We start from the raw sequence: 22,777 nt of genomic DNA, 5'->3' as shown, positions 1-22,777 counted from the left end.
GGAAGGCTGATCTCAGCCAACACCATCCCCTCTGTGTGGCAGCAACTCTCCAAGACCTCGGTCAGAGAGGTCTCCCCAAGCCCTTTCGCCTGAGAGCCGTTTAGCTGGAAGTGCTGGAGACCCAACCTCTTGGGACCTTCTACATTCAAAGCACCTGTCCTTCCAGCCAGCTAAGCCCACCCACAGTTGAAGCAAAGGCACTGTATCCAAATCCCCTCTTCTGCATCGCCCCACATGTTTTGTGAGTTCCTGACATGGAAATCAGGTTCTGGGGCTAAGCCATTATCAAAAGAAGACCCCGCTGCTTCAAAATCTGAGCTCAGGAGTCTTGCCTTTGGCACAAGAGGGGAGAAGATTTTTGCCCTAGATGTTTGAAAAGAGCAGACTTTGAGACCTTCTTGGTGTTGTGAAGAGAAATGTTTTATTATCAAGGCAAGATAAGCAAGCAGAACATCTTAACAATTCACAGAGGGAAGCTTTGACATTTGTGCCATTCCCAAATGGCAGGAGGCAAATCTAGCTCCGGAAATCGCGTTGCAAAGGATCCATTGCTGCTTTCGAGCCCCTGAAGCAGAGAGCCAAGGGATGTCACAGGCTCCAGAGGTCCAAAGCTCTGCCTGTCAGGGGTGCTTCAGTTGTGACCCGTGCATTGCAGGGGGTGGACTAGATGACCCTCGGGGTCTCTTCCCATTCTACAATCCTACGAAAGCAGAGGCGTAAAGGGGGAAGGGAAGGGAAGCAGCAGCAGCAGCAGCGTTACACATCTTGTTCCAGGATCTTTCCCTCTGATTCAGGTCAGGATCTTGATCCCCACATTCAGGAAGCCAGTGGGGGAGCAAAGAGCAGAAGCGCGTTCTGTGAAAAGGAAGACAGTCGCATTAATGCTGGCCATCATTTCAAGTAACCAAACAATTTAACCCCTGTGTTGCAAACAATAGTCAGTAATATCCAAGGCAACACGACGACCAAATACAATGATACGGTATCAATAGACACTCTTTATGTAATATGAAATATATGAAATCACATAAACAGAAAACTTACGAATCTCTGAAAGTCGCAAAATATGCACTCTTAATGGATTTTCTTGAAAACATAAAACCAAATAATCACAAGTCTTATAAGTCTCTGAAAGTCTTTGAAGACTATGCAAGTCTCTGAAAGAAGCAATGTATCAGTGGGTATATCTGGAATCCCTGTTCACAACATCTGTTTGCGAACTACTTCGGCGGCGTTGGACGCCATAAACAAAGCTTTTTCACCAGATAAGAATCTGATGCATTGCATTAAGAGTGCATATTTTGTGACTTTCAGAGATTCCTAAGTTTTCTGTTTATGTGATTTCATATATCTCATATTATATAAAGAGTGTATATTGATATCGTATTATTGTATTTGGTCATCGTGTTGCCTTGGATATTACTGGCCACAATTTCAAGCCTGTTTTCTTCTTGGCTATGGCATGTGGGCTCCCAAGAGCAGCTCACAGCCGTTTTGCTCCACAAGGCGCTGGAGATTTAAATGCATAGCTGCCAACTTTTCCCTTTTCTTGCGAGGAATCCTATTCGGAATAAGTGAATTTCCTTTTAAAAAAGGGAAACGTTGACAGCTATGTTTAAATGACTAGGAGACTTTGAGAAGCTGGCATCACTCGCTTCATCAATTTTTTTTTGGGGGGGGGGAATTAGTAGAACCATTGGATTTTGAATGTAGTGTGTGTCAATGGATAATCGTCGCCGTTTCTAATTTTCTTCTGTTATTATCTTCCTTAGTGGGTTGTGCAAACCGCTGTTCTGAATAATGCTTTTTACAGGGCAGGGGTCCTTATGGAAAAGCTTATGGGAAAGCTTGGGGACCACTGGACTAGAGCATCCTTACCTGGCCAGGGGCAGCGTTGAGATGGTCAATGCCAAGCTGTTGCACCAGAGGCAATGGGAAGCCTTCTGCCAGCAGATCTGAAAGAGAAAGATCTCGTGAGTGCTGGGGACATGAAAGAGAACAGATGCAATCGCCCTTTTCACACATTGCATTGGGCACAGGGTGAGCTGTCTGTCTGTCTGTCTGTCTGTTTTGGTACCATGAAGCAATGTGCAAATTTAATGAAATAAATAAACCTTTGCTAGCAGGGCCACAGATCTGCCAAATAATGTGACTGAACAGCGAGGGGCACTGTGATAATAATTATTTTTAATCAGAATGATTTAACAGGCAACCTGATCAAAAAGTCAACACCCCAAGGAAAGAGAGAGGAGGAGGAAGATTGGGGGAAGGGACAAATCAATCTATTACTCCTCTGTGCCATTTTTATATTAATTATATTAATCAGTTATATATATATTCATATCCATGTGTGTTCCATCATAAGACTATTCTGTCTGTGCATTCATCTGCCAAAAAATAAATAAATTGAAGTCTGCAAAAATATGTTCTGGCAATGTATGTATTTCTTGATGCGTTTCAAGCACATTTTGAGCCAGGAATTGCAGCGCAACATTCAGTAAGTGCCGAATCTGGAGACTAACTAAGGGCTTCTTCTCACTTCTGCTAGTCCCTTGCCTAGAAAGCAGGGGGCCAAGCAATTTTCTGAGCGGTGTTGCTTTCGCCCGTCCACTTTCCTGGCAAAACCCACTCTTTAGCACTGAATCGGAACAAACATCAATTCACAGAAAAACTGACTGATGTTTGCTCCAATTTGGCAATAAAGAGCGGGTTTTCCTGGGAGAAAGTGGTGGGACGTTCCTTAAATTCATAGAATCATAGAATCATAGAGTTGGAAGAGACCACAAGGGCCATCGAGTCCAACCCCCTGCCAAGCAGGAAACACCATCAGAGCACTCCTGACATATGGTTGTCAAGCCTCTGCTTAAAGACCTCCAAAGAAGGAGACTCCACCACACTCCTTGGCAGCAAATTCCACTGTCGAACAGCTCTTACTGTCAGGAAGTTCTTCCTAATGTTTAGGTGGAATCTTCTTTCTTGTAGTTTGGATCCATTGCTCCGTGTCCGCTTCTCTGGAGCAGCAGAAAACAACCTTTCTCCCTCCTCTATGTGACATCCTTTTATATATTTGAACATGGCTATCATATCACCCCTTAACCTCCTCTTCTCCAGGCTAAACATGCCCAGCTCCCTTAGCCGTTCCTCATAAGGCATCGTTTCCAGGCCTTTGACCATTTTGGTTGCCCTCCTCTGGACACGTTCCAGTTTGTCAGTGTCCTTCTTGAACTGTGGTGCCCAGAACTGGACACAGTACTCCAGGTGAGGTCTGACCAGAGCAGAATACAGTGGCACTATTACTTCCCTTCATCTAGATGCTATACTCCTATTGATGCAGCCCAGAATTGCATTGGCTTTTTTAGCTGCCGCGTCACACTGTTGGCTCATGTCAAGTTTGTGGTCAACCAAGACTCCTAGATCCTTTTCACATGTACTGCTCTCAAGCCAGGTGTCACCCATCTTGTATTTGTGCCTCTCATTTTTTTTGCCCAAGTGCATTTGAGTTCAGAAGTGATGGATCAGGCAAGTTCACACAATGCAATTCCGAAAGCCCTTCTAGAAAACAGCTGCATTTCCCTGCCCTGTTCTGGAGACTTTTCACCTGACAGTGTTGGACTGATGTGGACAGCTGTCTTTGCACATAGGAATCAAAGTGACTTCATGCTTTCCATGGCTGTGGACATCATGCAGCAGTCCAGTGAACGACCCCTCTGGATGGCTGGCCCCCAGCAGCAAGACAGGGAAGATGATCGCTGGACCCTGTGCAATATATATTGCCTCCCAACCCTCCCGACCTGCCACCACTCATCCTTACGGTTCTGATGTGGTAAAAGGAAGGCAGACACCAGGTGTGAAATTGCGCTTGTCAGGTGCTGCACCTGAAACACAAATGAAGGAAGGAAAGCAAACAGGGGAGGTCAGATGATGACAACAACAGGGGAAAAAAAGGTCCCTCCGTTAACTGGAAAGCAAGTTTTCATCTCCATCACAACTTTGCTGCTGCGTTGCTGAATCACGATTGTGTTTCTAGAGACGCTCAATTTAAATGTCAAAAAGCATTTCCAAACGTTTGCATGGATGGATGGAACGGTTTTAATGTATGTTTATTATTATTCACTGCTAGGAAGCAGTTCTTAAGTTGTGCAAAACAAACAAACCACGTTATTTTAAACACAGCCCCTCCAACCTGCAAAGGGCACACACAAACACCCTCTGCAAAGGGGTGTCCCGTGAGGCAGAATTTCTGCAAAAAAAGAATGATCAGTCAGGCCAGCTTCATGCACACAAGGGAGCGACTGGACCACAGCAAGAACCAGTTTAGGAGGTGCCCAAAGCTGAGAGTGAAAAACTGCTCCAGTTAAGGAGCAAGGAGGGCTCTGCATGTACAGTAAAAATAAAAAGGACTGTGGTTGGATGAGAGATGGTTGGGGAAAAGATGGAACAACCTAGGTGACCCTCCCCAACAAATAATGTGTCATAATGGAAAGCTCTTGCAGACTGTTTGGACTCTGTCCTGGGTCTCAGCTATACAGCTGCAAACAAAACGTTTAAAGTGTGTTGTAATGTGCATTATACAAATGTGACACTAGATGGCGATGGTGAGCTATGGCAAATTCAATGTATTTTTCAAAACATTTTTTTAAAAAAGCATTTTCACGGCGTTTTTTAGATGTGTCTATTCCACCCTGTAATGCGTTACTGAATAAAGTCTGGCTAACCAGGAATCTGGTTTGAGCCTCTGCCCTTGAACCCCAAAGGGAATTTTCTTTTCCTTTGCACAGAACAGGACTGCTCTCCTCTAGAGTTGAGCAAAAGTGACCCCCCCAACATCCCCCGGCCTATTTGCAGGAGGCGCAATTGGAATGGGAAGCTGAAGGTTTATTAAGCTTGCGGCTGAGGTAAGATTTGAACGGGGGACTTTCCTGGTTTACAGGCTTAGCCACTGCTTTCTTGGGATATGCTACTTACATCAAAGTTTCCAACTGAAGAGTTGATCAAGGAGAGATTGTCAATCCTGAAAAGAAACAATAAAACAGGAGATTTTAAAATAATAATAATAATAATAATAATAATAATAATAATAATAATGTGTTTTGGCTAAAAATTTCTCTTTGCTAAGGAACGGCTCTGTTGCATCTGAGCAACAACCTGAAACGTTGTATTTAAACCAACTAGTCCAACTCTACAATTCTATGATCTGATGATATTCCGGTTAGGATATTGATGTTCCGTTCCACCTTAAAACAGATGTGTGGAATTGTTGTGTGTCACATGCCTGTTTACTCTCCAGCACAGCTTGCTGGGAACTTCCATTTTGTGTATAGCTTTTGCTTATGCCCTTTTGCTTGGACACGAAGGGGAGAAGACATGTTTTCCCTTTTGTCCTGATGCTGAATGCCTGTAAATATGCTTTACACAGCCTCTCTCTGCCCTTCTGTTGCAAAGTTATTTTCTCTGCTGGCTTGTGTGCTCAGCCTCTGAAGGTTTCTGAGGCTCGAGTCACAGTTTACATGTTGATCCAAGGACCAGATATCGCCCAGCTGCCGGCTGGTGGGCTGGAGACAGCTGGGGGCCTGCCAATTGCCCCCGTTCCCTTGGATGCATCCCAACAATTCCTTCCGGCTGCAGAGGGAGCTGGCCTCCAGTGAGCGGCTCCTGCAGGAGTCAGAGTGGATTTCCGCCCCCCAAGTCCCATTCCCCTTCTAGCCTCTCATGTTGCTTTGGAGCAGTGGTTCCCAATTAGGGGTCCGCAGCCCCATCCCTTGCCTCCCCCCAACTATTCCCCCTCCCATTTTGGCATGGTAATATCACAAATTGTATGGTCTGTTTTAGCGCTGTGCGGTTTTTCAATACTTTGGCCAAAATCACTTTTGAAATCACATAATGCAATATAGTCGTACCTTGTGTTGCGTTTGCTTCAGGTTGAGCATTTTCAGGTTACTTCTGGGTTTCGCTATTCGCGCATGCACAGACGCTCAAAATGACGTCACACACATGCGCAGAAGCGGTGAATCGCGACCCACGCACGCGCAGACGCGGGTTGCGTTCTGCTCATGTTGTGAACGGGGCTCCAGAACGGATCCAGTTCGCAACCAGAGGTACCACTGTAATGATTTTGACCCGGCAATACGCAGCAATATATCACTCTTTGCATGAGGGAGAGCAGGGCGGCTGATTTCAAGGCACCCCCAATATCGCACGGTAATGCGACTGATCTGAGCTGCCTCCCCCAGCGCAGACTCTTTTTACGTTCCTGTGATGCCAAATAAATTGGGGGTTTTCTTTACCCTTCAAGGTGAAGAGTCAGTCTCAGGCTCCCTCCGGCCACAGAAACGGCCCCAAGCGAAGTCACCGTCTGTGATTGAAAAGAAGATTGGTGTTAACTTGAAAGGCTGCTGCATTCTGAACTGAACCTTGGGGAAAAGGGGAATTCTTGGAATGCTCTGCTTCGGGGCTTCATGGGAGCATCTCTGTGGCCTCTGGGAGAAACAGGATGCTGAGCTACACAGTCCCTTTGGTCTGATCCAGGTGGGCTTTTCGCAAAGCCACTTCCGCCCTATGGAGGAGGTAGGGTTGCAGGCTTCCCCCCCCTTCCTCTATTATGTTTTTACAGTGGTGCCTCGCAAGACGAAATTAATTCGTTCCATGATTTTTTTCGTCTAGCGAATTTTTCGTCTTGCGAAGCACGAAATCCCATAGGAATGCATTGAAAATCAATTAATGCGTTCCTATGGTTAAAAAAAGTCCAAACAAAGCCAAATTTGGTACAACAAGAGTTTATTAAGTACTCTTTAAAGTCACACATACTGTAAAGAGCATTTCAAAATTCAAACCCAGATTTTTTTTTAAAAAACAGCAGAGTGGCCCAATGGTCACAGAAAATCATAAAAATGCAGGAAAAACCCACAAGCTTCCAGATTCTTGCAAACCCCTCCCCAACACCAAGTCCTTGAATTCCAAACACCCCAACCCAAAATCCAACCCCCCAAAAAAAAGTTTTAAAAGCTTAACTTACCAAATGGCTGCAAAAGAAGTTTTGGAAAAGCTTCAAAAATACCAAAGTCTTTAAAAACCTCAAAAAAGGCTACTATGTACACTGCGTTCTATGAGTTGCTCCTCGAAGTCAAGTCGCAACTGTATTAACGGTGTTAAGAAAAAGGAAACAAACTTGCAAGACGTTTTCGTCTTGCGAAGCAAGCCCATAGGGAAATTTGTCTTGCGAAGCAGCTCAAAAAACGGAAAACCCTTTCGTCTAGCGAGTTTTCCGTCTTGCGAGGCATTCGTCTTGCGGGGCACCACTGTACTGTGATTTTATTGGTGTTAGCTGCCCTGAGCCCGGCTCTGGTCAGGGAGGGCAGGGTATAAATAAAATTTATCATCATCATCATCATCATCATCATTATATTTTGGTGTACCAGCTACTTACAGCACGAACAGTGAAGAGATGCCGGCTGCTGAACACCTTGACGTCGATATTCTGCTTCACCTCGATCCTTCCTACGGTCAGGGCGAGGGCAGGAGCCCCGTAGGAGACCTGCAAGGCCCGGATTCCACCCTGCAAGGATCCAAGACATGAAGAGGAGACCCCTGAGCACAATTAGGCTTCGAAGAGACTCTCACTTAGCACTTTGCTCCATAGATATTACGACTATGCATCAAGCCTTGCAGAGTATTTTATTGATTGAGTGATTGATTGATTGATTTCATAACATTTTTATACCACTTGGGTGCAAAGAATATCCTCAAAGCAGTTTGCGGAAAACAACAAAGCAGTAAAAGGACCTGCGAAATGATTAAAAGCAGCTATTTATAACATGCAAATAATAATTAAGATTGCAAATAATTAAGATGCAAATGAACTACATACAGATTAAAATCCTTGCCGCTTTGCATCTGGATAGGGATTGCCAAAAAAAAAAAGCACCTGATTGGTGTCAATAGGCGGGGAGTTCCAAAGGTCCTGCCACAGTAGAAGTAATAATATGCATATACATGCATACATACATCATTTATTGGCAGAGGGAGGCTAGAAATGATGGATCTTTAATAATACTGACCTTAAAACCAGACAGAGCTGCCATCTGTTGACTGAATGCAGTAATCTTTGAAGAAACAGAAAGAAGAAGAAAGAGTTTATATTCTCAGTTTTTCTCCCTCAAAGCAAAGGTTAACCCAGACTCCTTCACGCTCTCTCTACTGTTTTTCACTTGTGGTGGGGAAAACATTGGGGGGGGCATACTGTCCCCCTTATCTTTCCACAGAGGGCTGTGTGAGAAACAGCTTCGCCGCTGCAAAGGGTTCAAAGCAGCAAAAGAGGAACTCTGAACGTCATCATTAATTAGAACAAGGGGACTCATTTTTATTTTGGGGGATGGGAAGAGCTTCCTGCAGCCAATCAGAAGCCGTGATTTGGTTTCCAAACTTTTATAAAATTGTTTTTTTGTTTTTTACCAACCACCAAAACACAAGAAGTGAAACCCCCCAGGCGGCTGATATACTGGGTATACATATTCAATAATATACATATTCAATAATATTCAATAATAACATATTCAAATCAACCATATGTACACTTCTATATATCTTAACACTTCTCCCTCCACAAGGTTTATTTAACTTTTAACATTTTAATTGCCCCAAATTGTTCAAACCTACCCAAATTATTCAATATCTTCTCAAACCAATCCTCCTCTTTCTCACTGACCTTAAGCCCTTTCATTCTATGTATCTTCACAGTTAGGTATTCTAAAATTATAATATTATTCAGTTTTTTCCTCCATTGGTTCACCCCTAGCACTTCTGCATTTTTCCAATTTGTTATGTACTGAGTTGAATAGGATCCAAAAGGCAGCAGTCTTATTGGTCCTAGCACAATAAGATTCAGAATGCAGCAGTCTGATTGGTCCTAGAACAATAGGATCCAGAATGCAGCAGTCTGATTGGTCCACAGGAGCCACCCAATCCAGCTCCAGGTGGAAGTGAATCCGCAACCTGATTGGCCTACAGGAGAATCCCGGAATTAGCCAATCACGTGGGGCCCATTGTGTAAATAATGTATATAAAGCAGACATTCTGGGGGAACATCCATTCCTCCTCACCACTATGAACTGAACAAAGAGCATGAAATCCACTCTCGATTCCCAGTATATTTCACAATTACTCGCTATAACCTGTCTGGCTGAAAAAGCCAAGCAAACGTTTTGGAAGTCGAACGGACTTCCGGAACGGATTCCACTGACTTCCAAGGTACGACTGTAATGCATTAAAAACGTTGAAATGCTAAAATGAACTCCGCACAATACCTCCTGTGGACTGTGGATGTTTATAGCCCTTGGAGTCAAGAAAGCTCTGAGCATCGCGCTCAGCAGGTGGTCGCTGAGGAGCATGTTCATGGGAGCATCGCCCAGGGGCGCATGGGGAAGGGGGGCGGTGCCAGAGGGGACGATGTAGTTCTGCCCTCCAGGCAGGCGGACAGTGCCCTAGAAAGGAAAGACAAGTCAGAAGACCAAACAAGATCTATCTGAGCCCAGTCCAAGTGGGCCTAACCCCGACACATGAATTGCAAGTTCGTTCTCCAAATTTGGGCATTCTATACATGGTTATAAGTTGCCAGCAGGTGTGGAGGGGACCCCAACTTTTGCAGCAATGCAAGCTTTCCAGGAATGCTTCTGAAAAGCAGGTGTTGGAAACCTCAGGACAGGGAGAGCACTACTCTTACGCACAGATCCTGCTTGCGGTTTTCCCTTTGAGGCATCCGGTTGGCCACTGTGAGAACAGGATCCTGGGCTAGATGGGCCCCCATTGGCCTGATAAATGAACCAGCCCTTCTTAGGTTCTTAGTGCAACAGCCAGATTCTCCCCACTTGTGATTCCCACAACAGGCATTGAGAGGCACACTGTCTCTAACAGAGAAGGCAGGGCAGAGAGGTTTATTTTATGCGTTCATTTCATTGAAAAATTACGCACAGTTTGACTGCAGAAAAAGTGAAGCAATAAGAAAACGAACAACGATAATTTAAGGTTTTTGGAACGTTAAAACAACAGTAGACTTAACCTTGCCTATCTGGTCAGGCTTGTCTAAACAAGAATGTTTTTAGGTAAAGGTAAAGGGACCCCTGACCATTAGGTCCAGTCATGGCCGACTCTGGGGTTGCGGCGCTCATCTCGCTTTACTGGCCAGGGAGCCGGCATACAGCTTCCAGGTCATGTGGCCAGGATAACTAAGCTGCTTCTGGCAAACCAGAGCAGCGCACGGAAACGCCATTTATCTTCCCACCGGAGCGGTACCTATTTATCTACTTGCACTTTGACGTGCTTTCGAACTGCTAGGTGGGCAGGAGCAGGGACAGAGCAATGGGAGCTCACCCCGTCGTGGGGATTCGAACCGCCAACCTTCTGATCGGCAAGTCCTAGGCTCTGTGGTTTAACCCACAGTGCCACCCGCGTCCCCAAGAATGTTTTTAGCAGGCACCCCAAAAAGTACAGTGAAAGTGCCTGTCTGGGGTCAATAGGCAGGGAATTCCAAAGTGTAGGTGCGGCTACTCTAAAAAATCCGAGTTCTTACCCACGTGGAAAGGGTCTTATGCAGCGCTTCTAACAGCGCCAGTTCTGCCAATCAAAGTGGTTGAGTGACAGCTACAACTTGTTAGATTGAGGCCACATGTGTTATCCTGCGTTGAACATTGGCCAAGGAGACCAAGGCTCAAATCCCCATGTTGCATGACATTTTTTTAATGAGTCAAAAGATATAGATTAGCAAAGCAACGTGGAGGAAAACATAAAGGTCCCGAGGGCCACATCCTTAACCCCTCCTGGCGAGACGCTCCTGGCCTCCCCGCCCCCGGCAGTAACCAGCCCTGATTTACTTCATAGCCAATTTGCATGACTCCGTTGCGGAGAGAGGTGGACGAGGGTCGCAGCTGGATCATGTCTCCGTGCACATAGGATGACGAGGCGCCTGGGGGAGAAGGGCAGAGGGAGAAATCATCAACCCAGGGGGGAGGCTGGCTGGGATACAATGCAGGCAAGGCTGGTGGAAGTGAACCAATTTAGCAGTGTGTGGGTGGAGTCCAGAGTTTCTTTGTTGCTGCCTGCTCTGTTGTTCAATAATAATAATAATAATAATAATAATAATTTATTATTAATACCCCACCCATCTGGCTGAGTTTCCCCAGCCACTCTGGGCGGCTCCCAATCGAGTGTTAAAAACAATACAGCATTAAATACAGTGGTACCTTGGGTTACAGACGCTTCAGGTTACAGACTCCGCTAACCCAGAAATAGTACCTCGGGTTAAGAACTTTGCTTCAGGATGAGAACAAAAATCGTACTCCAGTGGCGCGGCAGCAGCGGGAAGCCCCATTAGCTAAAGTGGTGCTTCAGGTTAAGAACAGTTTCAGGTTAAGAACGGACCTCCAGAATAAATTAAGTACTTAACCCGAGGTACCACTGTATCAAAAGCTTCCCTAAACACAGCTGCCTTCAGATGTCTTTTAAAGATAAGATAGCTGCTTATTTCCTTGACATCTGATGGGACGGCGTTCCACAGGGCAGGAGCCACCATTGAGAAGGCCCTCTGCCTGGTTCTCTGTAGCTTTGTTTCTCACAGTGAGGGAACCGCCAGAAGGCCCTCGGCGCTGGACCTCAGTGTCCGGGCTGAATGATGGGGGTGGAGACGCTCCTTCAGGTATACTGGACCGAAGCCAAGTTACAGGGAACCAGGCAGAGGGCCTTCTCGGTGGTGGCTCCTGCCCTGTGGAACGCCCTCTCACAAGATGTCAAAGAGAAGAACTACCACCAGACTTTTAGAAGACATCTCAAGGCAGCTCTGTTTAGGGAAGCTTTTAATGTTTAATAGACTACTGTATTTTAATATTTTGTTGGAAGCTGCCCAGAGTGGCTGGGGAAACCCAGCCAGATGGGCATAGCTGTCAACCTTTCCCTTGCGAGCAATCCTATTTGGAATAAGGGAATTTCCCTTTTAAAAAGGGAAAGGTTGACAGGTATGCAGATGGGTGGGGTATAAATAAATTATTATTATTGTTGTTGTTGTTGTTGTTGTTGTCTGTGGCCTCTGTCTTTCACAACACTTTCCCACAGAAGTGCTTGGGGAGAAGGAAAAAGGAGACAGGGGAGCAGAAGACTCTCACCTTGGAGCAAATTCAGCACATCTTCTAGCAGCATGTTGACAAGTGGGCAGAGCTGCCAAAAAAACAAAGCAGGGGGGGGGAAAGAGAAAACCACTCAGGTGATTGACAAGGGAGAACCGCCATTCTCAGGGACTCACAATGGAGTGTGTCTGCATGTGTAATACTCTCATGCGCAGTTCAGGAGCATCTCAGCAAGCCAGACCCCAGGAGGACCACTGGCCTTTGTGCCCCGCAAGCGGACCAGAAGGAAGCCACTCACGACTCACCTCTTTCTGCAGCAGATGGGGAACCGTCTTCTCCAGAATGTCGGTCACGGCTCGCAGGAGGTTATTGACGGTCTGGAGAAGAGGTCCTTTTCTGGAACGAAGGGAGAACGTGTCAGGGCAGGGACATGTGCGCTGCTCTCACCCCTCTGTCACACCAGGGGGTCAGTCCCCACAGCCCTCTGCAAACATCTGCGGCAGGGAGCCTGTGTGGTTGGGATTCTGCACTGCCCAAGGAGCCTGTGTGTGAGTTCAGCAGGGACCCCCCATGGCCATATTTGCCCTGCAATAGGTGTGGGGCGGCAGGGACAGAACAGCGCCGGCTCTACTGTTAGGCAGAGAGGGGTGGCTATCTAAGGCAGGATGTCAGCAAACTTTTCAGCAGGGGGCCGGTCCACTGTCCCTCAGACCTTGTGGGGGGCCGGACTATATTTTGGAAAGAAGAAGAAGAAGAAGAACGAATTCCTATGCCCCGCAAATAACCCAGAGTTGCATTTTAAATAAAAGAACACATTCTACTCATGTAAAAACACACTGATGCCTGGACCATCCACAGGCTGGATTGAGAAGGCCTTAGTTTGCCTACCCATGATCTAAGGCAACTGATGCATAAAGGAACAGAGGAGTCCTTGATTCCTGCGTTGCAGGGGGCTGAATGAGAGGCCACTTCCAGCTCGACATTTCTGTGATCTTGAAGGCCACCGCCTTTCCTCCCAGTCTCCTTCTTGATCCAAAAGGATTGTCATCTATCCAGTTCTATGACTCCATACTCACCTGTTGAGGAGGGTGATTCTAAGGTGGCCAGGGTTATTGTGGCAATTTCCAACAACCAGTTTCACATGGCCGCTCACTGGGTCTGTCAGGATTCGAACTGCAACCTGGATGTCCAGGTACAGCTTCACGTGAAGGAGCCTGCCTAGATTGAGTGGCCTAAAAACGGGGAAGGAAAGGGGCGTTAAGACATACTTTAGGTAAGACACCACCTCCGAGGGCCATCTGTCAGGAATGCTTTTGTTGCACTTCCTGCTTTGTGGGGGTTGGACTAGATGACCCTTGGAGTTCCTCCCAACTCTACTAAGATTCTCTAAAATCTAGACATTTGACAAAGCACACCGTTTCCCTTGCAGCACAACTGGGAGACCTTCTCCTGGTACAACTGTGTCCTCCAGAGCAAACTTGGCTTGCTTCTTTTGGCTTGTGACCCAAAGGGTAGCTCCGTGGTGGAACACCTGCTCCGCATGCAGAAGGCTCAATCCAGGTAGGGCTGAGAGGCAGCCGCTGTCTGCAACCTGGAGAGCCATTCCTGCTGCCAGCCAGTGTAGACTGGTGGGTCAATGGTACACGGCAGCTCCTTAGGTTCCTCTTCATCCTTGGGGGTGGGGGCTTTACAAGGTTTTAGGGATGGAATTAGTGATGTATGGAAGTGAGAAGTGAGAGCTGGACCATAAAGAAGGCTGATTGCCAAAGAATTGATGCTTTTGAATTCTGGTGCTGGAGGAGACTCTTGAGAGTCCCATGGACTGCAAGAAGATCAAGCCTATCCATTCTTAAGGAAATCAGCCCTGAGTGCTCACTGGAAGGACAGATCCTGAAGCTGAGGCTCCAAGACTTTGGCCACCTCATGAGAAGAGAAGACTCCCTGGAAAAGACCCTGATGTTGGGAAAGATGGAGCGTAGAAGGAGAAGGGGGCAACAGAGGACGAGATGGTTGGACAGTGTTCTCGAAGCTACCAGCATGAGTTTGACCAAACTGTGGGAGGCAGTGGAAGACAGGAGTGCCTGGCATGCTCTGGTCCAGGGGGTCACAAAGAGTTGGACACAACTAAACGACTAAACGACTAAACAACAGCAAGAACAAGGGACGGAATCCACAAACCTTTCTGTGTTGGAATGCACTGGTCTTAGAGCATGTTTTGAAACCCAGGCTCCCCTATCAGCCCGCCTGTGTCCTGTTCCACCCAGCCACCCTTAAAGAACCATGGAGAAGCACTCACAAATTTATTTCAATCTCCACATCTGCTGGGACAGTCACAATAATGTGCTTTGCTACCTCATCCAAACGGATGTCGAGTCGGAGAAGCTCTATGTTTCTGATCTTCACCCTGCTCAGAATGGGAAGGGCACAACATTTAGAACGCATTTTACGGAGCACAGAAATAAATGATAATAAACAGCGTAATAATAGACAGCATAATAATAAAATCATAACACCGGTCCCCCGTGTCCCTAGCATTAACAGACCATAGATTATTTAATGGTTGAAGTCCTGGGTAAAGAATTATGCTCTTGCCTGGTGCCTCAAGGACAGTGCCAAGCAAGTTTCTCTGGGCAGAGCATCCCACAGATGGGGAGCCACCACAGAAAAGGCCTGTTCTCCTGTTGCCAAACTCTGGACCTTGCAGAGAAGGCGCGACATTTTCAGTTGTCTTTTTTCGGTAGTGCACTCCAGATTCCGGCTGTCACACCCCACAGCTCACCCCAAGATGTTGCCCAGAAGCCCGTCCACCAGGCCTCCGAGGATGGGGAGGTTTCCCAGGCCCAGCAATCCACCGGAACCACCTTGCAAGATGCTCTGGAGGGGCAAATTCTGGAGACGGCCGACCAGAGCCTGGCTGTCCAACCGGTGGGAAATCACTGCAAGCCAATGTGAAAAGGGCAAGTTAGAGATTGATGGGTCAGAGGGACTATTATGCTTGTGGGCTTGAGAACCCAGAGCGGCAGTTCCCAAACTTTTTAGGGAGGGGAACGCCGCCCTCTTGTGTAGACCAAGCAGTTTAAAAAGGAGAGGGAAGGGACATTTTAACCATCGTTGCTCAAATGAAAATTATGTCTACAGCCAAGAGTCAGGTATACAACGCAAAAGAAGGAAGTCCTTTTCCTAATAACGGTAAAAAGGTAAAGGGACCCCTGACCATTAGGTCCATTCGTGGCCGACTCTGGGGTTGCGGCGCTCATCTCACTTTATTGGCCGGGGGAGCCGGCGTACAGCTTCCAGGTCATGTGGCCAGCATGACTAAGCCGCTTCTGGCGAACCAGAGCAGTGCACGGAAATGCCGTTTACCTTCCCGTTGGAGTGGTACCTATTGATCTACTTGCACTTTGACGCGCTCCTGAACTGCTATAATAATAATAATAATAATAATAATAATTTATTATTTGTACCCCGCCCATCTGGCTGGGTTTCCCCAGCCACTCTGGGCGGCTTCCATAGAAACCAAAAATACACTAAAATATCACAGATTAAAAACTTCCCTGAACAGGGAAAAACTTCTCCTGCTAGGTAAGCAGGAGCAGGGACCGAGCAACGGAAGCTCACCCCGTTGCGGGGATTTGAACCGCCAACCTTCTGATCAGCAAGTCCTAGGCTCTGCGGTTTAACCCACAGCGCCACCCTCGTCCCTCCTTTTCCTAATAAATGCAGCCAATTCCTGAATATGAATGGAGGCAGTGGCTCAGGCACTTCTTAGTTCCTGCTTGGAAGCTGAGGGTTAAGGGGCGCAGACTTGTATCGGCTGAGGCTTGTGCATGAGGAGAGAAAACGGGTGTTGGATTGCAATGTGCAGAGCATCCATGTGCTGTCTGGATCAATGCAGCAAAGGGAAGCAGTGCCAGGCAAGGTCAGGGAAGAGCCCCCTAGAGTCCCTTGCGCAAACCCTTGACTTACAGCGCTGAAGCATTTCTGGCCCGAGATTGACAACGGCCTGAGGGCTGGCATATCCTTGGGTGTTCTGGGCCAGGAGGCCGCAGAAGATGGCGAGGGCCAAAACCGGAAACATCCTCTGTCCTTGGACCTGTTGAAAAGGATGGCGTCGGTGTGATAAGACACAGAAGAGAGAGGAAGAGGAGAGGCAGGCTTGCTTTCTGCTGTTCCAGAGCGGGTCAGACTAGATGACCCCCTGGTGACCCGTATCTTTGTATTATCTGGAATTCCCCCCCCCTTCCAATGCCATACCAAAGTAACACAATTAAGCAAGTGGAATTCTTCCACTTAGCACGACTGAGGAATATTTTCCCGAGTGACAATCTGCCACTTTTTGTGCACGCGGACTTTTCCTACCTAGATTGCGTAGAAAGTCTCGTCTCCCTCACTTTCTCCTTCGTCTGTCTCACGAAAACCGGGTGGCATTTATATACCCCACCAAGGAGGAAAAGCGAGGGCCTGTGCAATGGCTTCCGCTGTTACCAATCACCAAATATTTGTCTATAGGTTGAATCCTCCCAAATAAACAAATATTGATCATCCCGGTGAGCAGGTGTCAAGTTCAAAAGCAAGTCCCGAACCAGGACTGTGCTTGGGGATTTCTGGCAAGATGAAGCTTCTTGTTATGGCTTAGCTGAAATCTCATAGAATCATAGATCGCAGAGTTGGAAAAGACCCTCCAGCCCCATTTGCTGCAATGGAGGAATCTCAGCTAAAGTATCCAGAACAGATGGCCATCAAATCTCGGCTTAAAAACATCATGAATAAGAAACTGGGTACCCAGTGGCCCAAATTTGTGTACCTTTGGGAACTGGGAGTCCCAGCTGGCCTAGTTTGCCCAGAAGGGATCAAATGAGTTGTGAGTCTGGATGGCTTCTTCATTTCTTCTGCCCCTGATTTGTGCCTTCTTCGCTTTCTGGTACTCACAGGCCGTGTTGAGTCTGTCGATATTCTGCCAACGGTTTCCTAATGAAGAAAAGGGGTATTGGGGTGTTAATATATCCTCAACTTCAAATGGAACTGGATTCAGTAAGCTGACCTCTGGGTCCATTATGCTTCATGCATTCACCCAGAGGTAAGCGGCCATTCAAATCTCTTTCTACATTTGCCAAAGATGTATGTACTTGGAATTTAGAAAAATGTGTCTGTCCATTTGTTGTTGTTTAGTTGTTTAGTCATGTCCGACTCTTCGTGACCCCCTGGACCAGAGCACGCCAGGCACTCCTGTCTTCCACTGCCTCTCGCAGTTTGGTCAAACATGCTGGCAGCTTCGAGAACACTGTCCAACCATCTCGTCCTCTGTCGTCCCCTTCTCCTTGTGCCCTCCATCTTTCCCAACATCAGGGTCTTTTCCAGGGAATCTTCTCTTCTCATGAGGTGGACAAAGTTTTGGAGCCTCAGCTTCAGGATCTGTCCTTCCAGTGAGCACTCAGGGCTGATTTCCTTCAGAATGGAGAGGTTTGATCTTCTTGCAGTCCATGGGACTCTCAAGAGTCTCCTCCAGTACCAGAATTCAAAAGCATCAATTCTTTGGCGATCAGCCTTCTTTATGGTCCAGCTCTCACTTCCATACATCACTACTGGGAAACCCTTCTTATTCAAACACCCCTGGACGCTTAGGGAGAAGGGTCTGAGTTTTTTAAAAATGTGGATGGACTTTTGTTTAGATCAGTGGTTCCCAAACTTTTTCTCTTGGACTTCCCTCCTGCCCTTTGTGGGTCCTGTTGTTAATCAAATCTTCCTGCATCTTTTATGACAACCCAAATCTTTTACCTCTCCATTGTGTGCAAAATTCACCATTTAACTACAAGTGATATTCCAATCCTACTAATGATTTTAACTGTTTACAATGGTATTTAAGGCAAGTTATAAATTTTCCCCATTTCTTATTAAAATTTTGTTCTTCCTGATTCCTGGTCTTACCGTTTCATTGTACACAGGTTGTACATTGACAATAAAGGTATTATTATTATTATTATTATTATTATTATTATTATTATTATTATTATTATTATTTTCTGATTCTTCCAGTCATTTTATAGCTGTTTCGGCATAATCCATCAACTTGATCTGCCATTCTTCTTTGGTAGGGACTTTATCTTCTTTCTATCTCTGGGCCAACAAATTTAGGGGGCGATCTCATTAAAAAGTACATTTCCGAGCACAATTCAAAGTGTTGGTCCTGACCTTTAAAGCCCTAAATGGCCTCGGTCCAGTAGACCTGAAGGAGCATCTCCACCCCCATCTTTCTGCCCGGACAGTGAGGTCCAGAACTGAGGGCCTTCAGGCGGTTCCCTCGCTGCGAGAAGCCAAGTTACAGGGAGCCAGGCAGTGAGCCTTCTTGGTGGTGGTGCCCGTCCTTTGGAACACCCTCCCACCAGATGTCAAAGAGAAAAACAACTACCAGACTTTTAGAAGACATCTGAAGGCAGCCCTGTTTAGGGAAGCTTTTAATGTTTAACAGACCACTGTATTTTAATATTTTGTTGAAAGCTGCCCAGAGTGGCTGGGGAAACCTGGTAGGTGGGGTGGGGGTGCACCAGGCCCCTTTTGACAGCAAGCCAGCCGCCTCATGCAAAGAAATGGCACCTGCCAGGAAGGCCAACCAGTGCAAAAAGCTCCAATATCAAACAAGGCCATGACAAATTCATAGCAGAGTTTCCACACAGAACACAGGATGAAATCCACCACGTAAGCGGAAGAAGACACCAGAGGTGCCAACAGGCTCACACCCAGCTTCAAGGATCAAAATGTGTGGCACCTCATCAGGACAGTTGGGTAGGGGGGGCACCATGGTCCCAAGCCAGAATAGGACCATTGCAGAAGGGTCCATTCATGCAAACCATTTTAAAAGGGCGGAGCCTGGCATTGGATGATGATGATGATGATGATGATGATGATGATGATTACTATTACTACTACTACCACCACCACAAGGTCCTTCCATGGCCAGAAGCTTAGATGGTTGATGTGTTGGTGAACCATGAATGGGACTGTTATGTATCCAGTGGTTTGTGTTTGCCTGAGCTTGAGTCTGGGCTAAGGATTCTGAGCTCCTGTGTTCTGATTTGAGACATGATGTGCAGTCACAGAACATTTCAGGATTTGGGCCTCTGCCATTGGCCCTTAATCTCTGAGTCATGATTCGCAGCTTGGAAGTTTAGACAGCCAATCACGTTGGCAGTGGGAGTGGCCCAGACTTTCAGGAATGCATATAAGCAGTTGCTTTGCCCCTGTTTCCCAGTTATGATCCACTGTGATCCATGTGGTGGTCACCTCCAGACTGGATTATTGTAACTCGCTCTATGTGGGGCTGCCCTTGAGACTGACCCAGAAACTCCACCGGGTGCAGAATGCCGCGGCGGGACTCCTTACGGGGTCCTTGCCACAGGATCACATTCATCCAGTGCTTTACCAACTGCACTGCCTCCCGGTGAAGTACAGGTCAGGTTTAAGGTGCTGGTTTTGACCTTTAAAGCCCTATACAGCCTAGGACCCTTATACCCACGGGACCGCCTCTCCTGTTATGCCCCACAGAGGAACTTACAGTCTTCAAACAAAAACATCTTGGAGGTCCCAGGCCACAGGGAGGTTAGGCTGGCCTCAACCAGAGCCAGGGCTTTTTTGGCTGTGGCCCCGATCTGGTGGAACGCTCTGTCACCAGAGACCAGGGCCCTGTGGGACATGACATCTTTCCGCAGGGCCTGCAAGACAGAGCTGTTCCACCAGGCCTTTGGCCAGGGCACAGCCTGACTCCCTCCTTAGCCCAATGGTTGCCATTAATTTGATTTGAATTAATTTTATAATGAAATGATTTTAGAATGTATTATTTTATTGTTGTTAGCCACCCTGAGCCCGGCTTTGGCTGGGGAGGACAGGATATAAATAAAAAATTATTATTATTATTATTATTATTATTATTATTATTATTATTATTTAGTTCAGTAAAGGTTCTGGCTGTGATCGCTGTGTCTTGCCTTGTGAGAAGCCACATACACTTCAGGGACCTCCATGTTCAGGGGCAGAAAATCTGTGAATTCCCCCCCTGCAGACCCTGGGAACTGTTTGCAGCCTCCCTAGATGCATGTGGGGTGAGAGTGTTGGGCTAGACTAAGTTTGGTGTGCGGTCCAGTAGAACCATTCTTCTACTGACCAAGGAGCCCTTATTTCCGCAACGGACAGTTCCATTAACTGATCCTGATAGAAATGTTAGCGTTAAAAGGACCTTTTTGGCACCCCAGCAAAAATTATCTCCTGCTGTCAGACACATCACTGACACTTCCTTCCAAGGACGCAATTGGCTCAGTATCTCTCGGTTCGTCAAATAACCTTCATTGGTTTGTGGTTTTCTTTTCCCCTTTCCCCTCTTTTGTTAATATCTGGCAAGCAGAAGAACATTTTTAAAGTGGCGTGATGGTTGCGCACACTGGCCGCGACCTCCCTTGAACGCTCTTCCCATTGCATAGCCTTTTGTCCTCAATCGTTGACTGAAACTAATCGCAGAGACCAGGAAGAATCTGATATGCCAACAGGGCAAAGGCTGCCCAGGGTGTTTTGCTAAACCAAGGCTGATGCAAACTCTAAGAGTCTCTCTTGGCATGTGGCCCAAAAGGACCCCTGAGCTGTCAGAGAGAGTTGTGGGTCTTGGATCATGTGTCCAAAATGTGATGATGATGATGATGATGATAATTTATTTATACCCCACCCATCTGGCTGAGTTTCCCCAGCCACTCTGGGCGGCTCCCAATCGAGTGTTAAAAACAATACAGCATTAAATATTAAAAGCTTCCCTAAACAGGGCTGCCTTCAGATGTCTTCTAAAAGTCTGGTAGTTGTTGTTCTCTTTGACATCTGCTGGGAGGGCGTTCCACAGGGCGGGTGCCACCACCGAGAAGGCCCTCTGCCTGGTTCCCTGTAACTTGGCTTCTCGCAATGAGGGAGCCGCCAGAAGGCCCTCGGAGCTGGACCTCAGCGTCCGGACTGGACGATGGTGGTGGAGACACTCCTTCATGCTTGGATCATGCTAAGAACATAAGAAGTGCCTCCTGCATCAGGCCCACAGCCTACCTAGACCAGTATCCTCTTCCCCCAGTGGCCACCCAGATGCTCGTGGAAAACTCTCCTGCTAGCAGGACAGCACTCTCCAATCCCACAGTTTTCTGCAATGGTTCTTTAGAAGCACTGCTGCCTCTGACCCTGGAGACAGACAGGGGCAGTCTTTGGTCTTTCACATTTCAGCAGCATCCTGTGTGAGGCCAAAATCTGATGCCCCTCGCTTTCCATTCTGCTCAATTCACCGTGTCATCATTATGACGTCCTGTGGAGCCCCCCTAAAGCCCAGCGCCAACTCTACAATGCTGAGATTCAACTGCAGAAGTTGGGGACTGATTGAACTTCCAGTGTTATGCACTGAGTTGAATAGGATCCAAAATGCAGCAGTCTGATTGGTCCTAGAACAATAGGATTCAGAATGCAGCAGTCTGACGGGTCCTAGAACAATAGGATTCAGAATGCAGCAGTCTGATTGGTCCTAGAACAATAGGATTCAGAATGCAGCAGTCTGATTGGTCCTAGAACAATAGGGTCCAGAATGCAGCAGTCTGATTGGTCCACAAGAGCCACCCAATCCAGCTCCAGGTGGAAGTGAATCCGCAACCTGATTGGCCTACAGGAGAATCCCGGAATTAGCCAATCACGTGGGGCCCATTATGTAAATAATGTATATAAAGCAGATATTCTGGGGGAACATCCATTCCTCATCACCACTATGAGCTGAATAAAGAGCATGAAATCCACTCTCGACTCTGAGTATATTTCATCCAGCATAGCTGTCGACGTTTCCCTTTTTTAAAGGGAAATTCCCTTATTCTGAATAGGATTCCTCGCAAGAAAAGGGAAAAGTTGACAGCTATGACTTCCAGACTCAAAAACACCACTCCATCATTGAGCCACAACAACCACCCCACTAAATGTTTCCGTGTCCCTTCCAGCTCAACAATGTTATGATTCTGTGCAGTGATATGTATCAGTGTCAAGAGCACTGGGGTCTCCATCATGAATGTCTGAAGCTGGCCTCTCTTCAACTCAGAACCTTTCTTCCTTTCTTCTCCACTGAAATGAAATCTGTTTGCTTTTGGTTTTTCTTTATCCTGCGGCCGCCCTAGAGATACTCATCTTTCCCCATAATAGAAGGCTGCGGAGGGTTTTCTCAGAACAACAAATATTTAAAGGCACTAAACCATGACCTTGGCTTTTCTCCTTCAAGCTATGCAAACACAGCGTGGCCCCAAAGACAAAACCATCTCCTTCTGGGAGCGCCGTTTCCCTGCCTTGCGGTCATTAGATAGTGGTCAGGCTCCCAAGACGGTAATGTTTTTGCCCTTTGGAGGTGCCAGGTCCTTCTCACGCCCTTTGCAGATTATCGCCAGCAGTTATTGTCTAGCCACAAAAACGGGTGACTCAATCGGCCCCTTGGCTCGCGTCTCGGTTTACACTGTGACGAGGATACAGTCGTGGCACATCAAGCTGCTGAGAGAGAAGACTCACAAAGGACGCCTCTGGTGGGACACATGCAATTGCATAACTTCATTCAAATTGTAGAAGGAACAAGAAACTGCCTTCTTGAATTGGGGAGACAATTAAGAACATAGGAAACTGCTTATGCCAAC

General features: G+C 46.9%; 1 protein-coding gene across 1 annotated transcript; it reads right to left on the bottom strand.

Moving 5' to 3' along the window:
• Positions 1-395: 395 nt before the first annotated feature.
• LOC310764596 (BPI fold-containing family B member 1-like) lies at positions 396-16,523 on the bottom strand. The gene is made up of 16 exons (XM_083618866.1): positions 16,467-16,523; positions 16,074-16,200; positions 14,887-15,043; positions 14,404-14,511; positions 13,184-13,339; positions 12,413-12,503; positions 12,147-12,198; positions 10,863-10,954; positions 9,300-9,476; positions 8,055-8,099; positions 7,424-7,552; positions 6,285-6,352; positions 4,966-5,011; positions 3,812-3,875; positions 1,879-1,955; positions 396-855 (listed from the first exon to the last, which is right to left on the bottom strand). The coding sequence occupies exons 2-16, from the start codon at positions 16,183-16,185 to the stop codon at positions 817-819; spliced, it is 1,413 nt and encodes a 470-aa protein (XP_083474992.1). The 5' UTR covers positions 16,186-16,200; positions 16,467-16,523; the 3' UTR covers positions 396-816.
• Between the last annotated feature and the right edge of the window lie 6,254 nt (positions 16,524-22,777).

The sequence above is a fragment of the Podarcis filfolensis genome (genome assembly GCF_964270895.1).
Source record: "Podarcis filfolensis genome assembly, chromosome: 6".
In the NCBI taxonomy this organism is placed as follows: Eukaryota; Metazoa; Chordata; class Lepidosauria; order Squamata; family Lacertidae; genus Podarcis; species Podarcis filfolensis.
Note: the sequence above shows the minus strand (reverse complement) of the source record. Positions and strands in the feature narration are given on the sequence as shown.